Source organism: Octodon degus, unplaced genomic scaffold (genome assembly GCF_000260255.1).
Source record: "Octodon degus isolate 3935 unplaced genomic scaffold, OctDeg1.0 scaffold00047, whole genome shotgun sequence".
In the NCBI taxonomy this organism is placed as follows: domain Eukaryota; kingdom Metazoa; phylum Chordata; class Mammalia; order Rodentia; family Octodontidae; genus Octodon; species Octodon degus.
The window spans coordinates 8,577,777-8,585,649 of NW_004524623.1; the positions used below are offsets into that span (position 1 = coordinate 8,577,777).

General features: G+C 39.7%; 1 protein-coding gene across 1 annotated transcript in view; it reads left to right on the top strand.

The window, feature by feature from the left end:
• Positions 1-2,344: 2,344 nt before the first annotated feature.
• The window catches only part of Lgr5 (leucine rich repeat containing G protein-coupled receptor 5), a 78,543-nt gene continuing 73,014 nt past the window's right edge, over positions 2,345-7,873 (top strand). The window contains exon 1 of the mRNA XM_004632215.3: positions 2,345-2,484. Within this exon, the coding sequence (XP_004632272.1) occupies positions 2,345-2,484 (140 nt within the window). The remainder of the gene's footprint in view (positions 2,485-7,873) is intronic.

The window sequence follows — 7,873 nt, forward strand, 5'->3', positions numbered from 1 at the left end:
TTCAGAAGAAAACAGCCTGTGGTAAAGAGTTAGTTTAGTGGTACTAGCTCATCTTCTAAGAAGAGCCACAGTATAACATGTCAGGTAACACAGAGAAGTGGTTAATTTCTCCTGGGAAAAGTAACTGCTTATCTTTTTATATATATTTTAGTACAATGTCTACAGGGTCTCACTACACAGATCGGACTCATAGTGATCCTCCTGTTTTCAGGTTCCCAAGTACTGGGATTACAGGTGTACACCACCATGCACAGTCTCAGTCCCTGTCTCAATGCACCCCAGGGGTGGGGCCAGCACAGCACAGCACAGCAGGGATCGAACCCCAGTTCCTGCACCTAAGCAGGTGCTTTAGTCCACTGAGCTGTCTGTCTGGCCCTAGCTGTCTTCTTAAGGAGAGAGTTAAGACACATGTTTCTCACTGAGAATAGCTAATCATAGGGTTTTGAACTTTTAATACAATGATGCCTTTGTTTGAATATAAGAAAGCCTGAGAGGAGAGTTCAGTTTTTTAAGAATGTGCAGTTAGCAAATAGAAAGTTGGGGTTCAAACCTCATGCTGTGTTCTTAGATTTGCCTGCACTCTTTGCTTTCCTGGACTCATTTGCTGTATAAAATGTTCCAGTGGGAACCAGAGACTGAATCTTATATAAGCTCCACTTTCAGAACTAAGACAACATACATTATAAACTAATAAGGAGTGCTTATGATTCCCCTCAATATATAAGTATCCCTGGTTCTGTTTTGAGATTTCCGCACATAGCCAAGATCAATATTTGTCCAAAGCTGATTTACACATTACACAGAAAAATCTAGGAAAGTCTGTGCTGTCGACACCAGCTGTTTGATGCAAAGGCTGGTTTGATCTCAGTTACTAATAAAGGTTTTCCAAAAACAAACCACTGTAGCCCTAAAAACAGAGGCCTGGGAGATGAATAGCCCTGAGAAATGCCAAGTTGTTCTACAGAGATCTTATCGTCACTGTGAGAGATCCAAAAGTTGTACTGATTGGCTTTTGCATCACTGTCTGATGAAATAAATAACGTTGCTAGTGCACAGAAACACTTGCAGGAAAATTTGAAACTGTCAATTACTTGACTCTCTTCATCTAGACCTATTAGGAAAACACCTTTAAAAAAAAAATTATGAACAGTACAAATGTTTAAGCCTGTATTGGTAGCATCGGTTAGTTTTAGATTGAGAATAAAGCATTCATTTAGCTTTATTGTTGCATGCTAACAGATTAAGAATATGTAATTCTGGTTTGGTTTGAGAGGGCGCCACATGCTAAAACATTTAACAAAACATGTTCTCTTCTTTGAACATGACTGTGACTTTTAAAAAGCAGAAAATGAATAATCACTCACTTCCTAGGGTCGCTGATTTCAAAGTTATTATTTGATAAAGGAACCAAGCTACAGTATTGAGGCCCGCTGGATAAGTGCAGTAGGTGTGTCCACTTTAACCCAGGAATAACTGAGATTGGAAGAAACCACTCACCTTATTTTAAGATAAATTGTAACTGTGGAGATCCAATCTGAGATTGCAACGCCGTTAGTTCTAGGTCTTCAGGGCAGAGCCACAAGGCGTTTCGTAAAGTGAATCTGCAGCTAACTCTTATGAAGACTGAGTCTGTCCTGATTAGAACATGACAGCTGTGAGCCTCGGCCTGTGAGATGTGGGCGCGGACACCAGTGAGGGTGTGGCGCGTATGAGAGACAGTGAAGACACAGGGAGATAAAATCTAATTACACAGAGCTTCGCTTAAAACAGAAACGGAGTGAGTTTTGCCCAAAGTGGCTTGGTGTTTCCTATGCCAGGAACTACTGTGCAAGCCCAGCAGGAAGTGTGCTATGGAGCAGGATCACCTTACACCCTTGTTTTATGGTTCATTTCACTTATTTAATGCAATCTGAGAACCTGCAAAAGGAGCATGTTCGAAGGAGGGAATAGGCTTTTTGTCTTGTTTTAAGTTTCTTTGAATCAAAACATTTGTTTTTACAAGGTGCTTAAAATCCCAGAGCAACAGGACTTCTAGAGTTGCCTGGTGAAGACATTTCTCTGTCACAAAATTTAAAGCGAGACACCAAGTTATGTCTAGAGTTCAGTTATATCTGTTTCCTTTGCTGTCCTTTTCACGTGGTTTTAAACATGAAGACTTATAACTGCACCCATGAATGGTCTAAAGCATTGTGAATTTCATACAAGCTCCTCCTAGGGTCTCTAATTTGATAGACTGCCCGCAATTTGGCCAGAAGGAGGTTGGCTATATTTAAAATGGAAAATTACAATTTATTTGCAAGCTGAGGAATGAGTTCATTTTATGGTATTGCTTGGAAATGTGTGAATGGAACAGCTGGATTTCCTTGTGGTGGCATGTGGCCCTCCTCACACACTGTCTGTCTTCCTCTCCAGAGACCTCAGTATGAACAACATCAGTCAGCTGCCCTCGAGTCCCTTGCACAACCTCCGCTTCCTAGAGGAATTGTAAGTATCGCTGTCGTCATGATGTGTCTACTCAACGCTGGGTATTTTCTTGTGTTCGCCTCTCATGCTTGCTGTGGGAAGCAGATAAAACAAGGCAGAAAAGCTGTCAGCACCAACCACTTTGGCGCATGAGGAAACACTTAGTTGGAGGGGGTAGGGGTCGCTTATGATTCTGGAAATCAACTTATAAAAGCATTTACCATGAGGCTACAACTTTCTAAGGTGAGATTGAGCCAAACAAATTAAATTTTTAAAACAAAGCCTGTTTAAAAGAGCTGGATAGCTCTTTGGAAATAGTTAAGCAGCAGGATATTAAAAGTTTGAATACTGGTTCATGTTTATTAAAATAGCAAGTAAAGCTATAATCAAAACCAAAAACTGCTGCTTGGTTCAGCTTATAACTGGGGGAATTGAGTCCACATTGCATAGCCCTGAAACTTCTCCTAATCACTTTTAATTACTATTTCCCTACTTTTAAATTGAACTTTCCTCAAAGCTCCCACACAAGAAATCCACAGTAGACTTAAGATTGTGCTCTGTTAAACTTACTATAAAAAAATTAAGGACTTAAAAAAAAGAGAGAGAAAGAAGCTAAAATTAGTTAATGATATGCAGAAGAACCTTGATTAAGTATAGTAATCACTTCACAGAAGATGAAAAGGAACTGTATAAACCAAAAAATTTGCATTTAAAGTTCATTTGATCCTCTTACCCTGTAGAGTGATGGCAGCGATACACACTCACAGCCCTCTTGGAGTGCTTTCGGCACCAGCAGTTAAGTCAATCCTCTGATTGTTGATTAAAGGAAATGTTCAGGCAGTGACCTCTTTTAAAAATACTTCCTTTATAAGCCCTAAAGTCAAGGCCCAATCTGGGCAGTGATTTAAATTGTCCGTCCACCCCACAATCCACCATGGGAGGTGGATTTTCCAGTGCCACCAAATTGCACCATCTTGATCGTTTCTCCAAGAGGGTAAATATTCTCAAATTGCTCCATGCTTAGAATTTTACTTGCACTTCTCTTTGCTATGTTTTTAAAGAAATATTGTGGTTTCTAATATTGAAATCAGTAGAAAATGACCATTTTGTTATCAAGGAGTACGCAGGGAAACTTACATAACTCAATTGTCCAGCAAGCTTTTATTATTTAAGGAAGGGACGCTCACTCCCGACTCCAAGCCTCTCTCCTGCTTGTTCTCAGGTCATTTCCATTGGTAGGATTTGACCTTCATGGAGACTGGGACCTTGTCTGTCTTAGCCACAGCTGCTATGTAATAAGTAACCAATACAATTTTGATGAACGAAACCATGAAAAGTAAAACATATAAAAGGAGCTTCTCATACATATTACATGTGTGTGAGCACACACGTGTGTAACTAGTATCCTATATGCAGGGATCCTATACCGCTGAGCTACACCTAGCCTTTTTCAATTTTTTTTTCTTTCTTTCTGTCTTTTTTTTTTTTTTTTTTTTTTTTTTGGTTGTTGTTGTTGTTGTTATTGTTTTGCAGAACCAGGGATTGAACTTGGGCTCTTGCACTTGTCAGGCAACCACTTATTCTACTGAGCAATCTCCCCAGCCCTGTTTTTTTTTTTCTATTTTGAAGCAGGATCTCACTAAGTTGTCCTTGAACTTGCAGCCTTCCTGCCTGTGATTACAGGCTTGAGCCATCACATCTGGCTTATTAGTTAATATTTTTGACAATTCTTTTAACCAAATTTGGAACATGAGTTCTTTTTCCTAATTACATCCCTCTTATTCTTCTTTCCCTGTGACAATTAATATACAGTAGTCCTTTTTAACCCTATGTTTCTGAGCTACACATTTTTCTAATGTATACTTTTCTCTTTAATTTCCTTCTAATACCCCCTAGCAAAATGCTTTCCATCTCTCCCAACACATACCTTAACTCCAGGCCACAGACTGAACCAATAAACAATTCACTTCCCCAAGGATTTTACTTAATAGAGTTCTTCCCTGTGTGTCCCAACTCATTCAAACTAAGTCCTCTTTCCTCATGAGGTGAAAGCTCATTCTGTTCCACAGCCAGTTTTTCCAAAGACAATTGAGAGAAAAATCACACACACACACACACACACACACACACACACACACACACAGGCTAAGAGGAGAAGAGGGGAGCTACTGTTTGAAAATATTGTTTTCCTGCATCATCTTATTTTTGCCTCTCTGGAAACTCCATCAACTATCTTAACCATAGCAACACAGAATTATGGAAATAAAGAGATACTTTAAAGCCTAATTATCCATTCCTTCCTATTCTAGAGTTCTTTTTGCTGGGTTGGCTGACTTAATAAATTTAAAGTCAAGACTGTTTTCTCATAGAATGCTGTGTTGTGTTCAAACAATGCTTCGAAGACATCATTATTCACTGAGTGGCAAGGGGGAGTAGTATTTATAGAATCTGGAAAAATGATCATCTCTGCTTGGCTATTTCCTTTGTCCCCCAGGATAACTTTGGAGCACTATGTTATTGTTATTGTCTATAAAAAAAAGTGCCGGCTTAATCAGAGCATTTTGATTATGTCTTCATTACACTGTTAATTGTTTCTATTAGATTTAGCAATATTTAAGGCTATATTTTCTTTTGGGAACATAAAATCTTCAAAAAATAACATAATTGTAATAACACTAATGACTTACTCTCTACTAATTCCTGTTCAAAGTGCTTTACGTCTACATCATCCCCATGAATGTTCTCCTGACAGCTCATAAAAGAGGATATTATTTATCCTTCTCCATGAACAGATAAGAAAACTGTAGTACAGAGAAAATAGAGAACTTACCCAAGATAATGAATGGCAAGTGTCAGAGCTGAGACTCAAGCCCAGGTCAAGGCTGAGAGCCAGATGACTGTTTAAGCGGAGCTGGACAGTACAGGGAGAGGAAGGAATTGTGCAGGGTCTTTCCCCTTGTAGCATGGAGTACAGTGGTTTGCACTCAAGTACACTTAAGTCCTGTAAGGATAAGTGTGTGTGTGTGTGTGTGTGTGTGTCTGTCTGTCTGTCTGTCTGTCTGTCTGTCTGTCCCTGTCTGTATCTGTGTGGGAGGATGAAAAAGAATTTTTTAAAAAGATAAGAAATAGGGGCTGGGGAGATGGCTCAGTGGAATAAGTGCTTCCCTGGCAAGCGCAAGGACCTGAGTTCAATCCCCGGTTCCACAAAAAAAAAAAAAACAAAGATAAGAAATGGACTGTCTACCCAGGATGGAAAAATCAGATGTTTATCTTATTAATCTACTACCATGAGCTGTGGATAAAGTATTAGCAGAATTTTCACGTATGGAATGTCACGAACCTGGAATTGCTCAGCAGCCCAAAAATTTTAGGCAAAATTTCTACCTACATAATATATACATAAACATCTTGGCTTATATAGTATTATACTTGGACTGACAAGTGAGCATCCATACAGCTAGCTATTTAGATATCTGCCTGTGTGTGTGTGTGTGTGTGTGTACATGTGTGTGTGTGTGTGTGTTTATCTTTCATGGCAATTAGGCTACTGTTTGAAAGTGTTAAGTCTTCTGGGCTGTGAAGGTAGCTCAGCGGTCTAAGCATCTACCTAGGCAAGCACAAGGACCTGGGTTCCATCCCCAGTGCCATGCCAGCCCTGGAAACCCCAGGTGGGCTGTGGCAGCCACTGAAACCAGGTGTAGTGGCACACACCTGTAATCTCAGCACTGGGGAGGCTGAGACAGGAGGATCGCTATGAGTCCAAGCTGTGTAGCGAGACCCTACACCAAATAAATAAGTAAAATATATCTTTAAAAAAATGTTGTCTTCCATTTACCTTATTCAGCTCATTTTGTGTCTTATCGCTTTACACATTAAATAGCAACGTGCTACTGATACTATGAACTATAGTAATAAAACCACATCTCCAAACTCAGTCTTTAAAAAAAAAACTATTAATAAAGCTAAGTTCCCACTCTTCCCCTTTGCTGTAATTACCTGGTGTATCAGTGCTATTTCCTTAGTTTATTTCATTTAACTGTGCTATAAACTGTGTAGACAGCTGTGGTTCACCCCCATCCATCGCTAAAGCTTAACAAAGGTGCCGTAGTTCAAAAACTGGTAAAAAAAAAAAAAAAAAAAAAAAAAAAAAAAATCCATAAAGCCCTGGAGATATTCAAGGAGTTAATGTTTAAAAAATATAACTGGATAAAGTGACTATCTGCGGCAAATATTTAAGAAAGATAAAAGCCATCAGAGCAAATGGGGTCCTCCCCTCTTTAACATTCTGGAGTATTTAGTCCCTGTGCTACAAGTTTCAACACACTCCGGTCTTGTTTGTTATTGGTTATTTATTTCTTTTTATGACTCTGCAAGGTGACCAGGTGTGCAGAAGCCAGTTGTCCTGCTGGTGGTAATATTCTAAGAGAGCAAAGCCTCTTTTTTTTTTTTTTTTTTTTTTTTTTTGTAGAGAACAAGTTTATATGCAGAGCGGTTACATTATGTAGAGAGAAGGAAAACAGCATTTCAATCAAAGAGCTCAGGACTTCCTGTGTGATGCTACCACTTGCGAGTGGCACCTACCCCGCTGGGCCCAGGAGGACAATAGGGAGAAGCAAAGCCTCTCTTCTAGGATATTCCAAGGATCAAATGAAATTATATTGAAAAGAAAGTTAGGAAGGTATCATTTACACATCAAGTTGTATTAGTAAGGTGAAAACATCTTCAAGAAGATCCCAGTCATTTCCTTTCCTAGTTTGGAGCCCAGTTTTGGAGGATTTCTAGGGATGTGACCCTTGTGAAGGAACAGCTATTTCAGCTCTGAGCCTTAGTGTGCAGAGACAATGATTACAGGTAGTGCTTTGCCAGTTTTTTTTTAATGTGTTTGTTACAGGATCTCACTACACAGCTTGGACTCATAGTGATCCTCCTGTCTCAGCCTCCCCAGCACTGGGATTACAGGCCTACGCCACCATGCCGGGTCTCGGTGGCCAGCTCAGTGTGCCCAGGGGCAGAACCTGCACAGCATGTGGTGCTGGTGCCAAATATATTAATGGCCTGAGCAATCATTGCTTTTCTCTTTAATGGTACCTATCCCTGCTCTACGAATTGAGTCATACATACTAAGGAGCTAATTTTCTCACTTTGTGGACAAATAAAAGATCCTGTGTTTGGTGCTTCAGAGTATGGTGCAGACATTAAGAACTAAAGGCTGATGTTGCCTATGGCTGGTGTCTACAAGTTACAGTAAACTTAGATTGGCAGTCTGATTAAACAGGTGTGGGAAGTTGTTTCCTTTATTTACAAGTTGCATTTAAAGATCTTCCTATATTTTGGCCAGAGAGATAGCTCAGTAGAATAAGCGCTAATCTGGCAAGCTCAAGGTACTGAATTCAATCCCTGGTACTGAAAA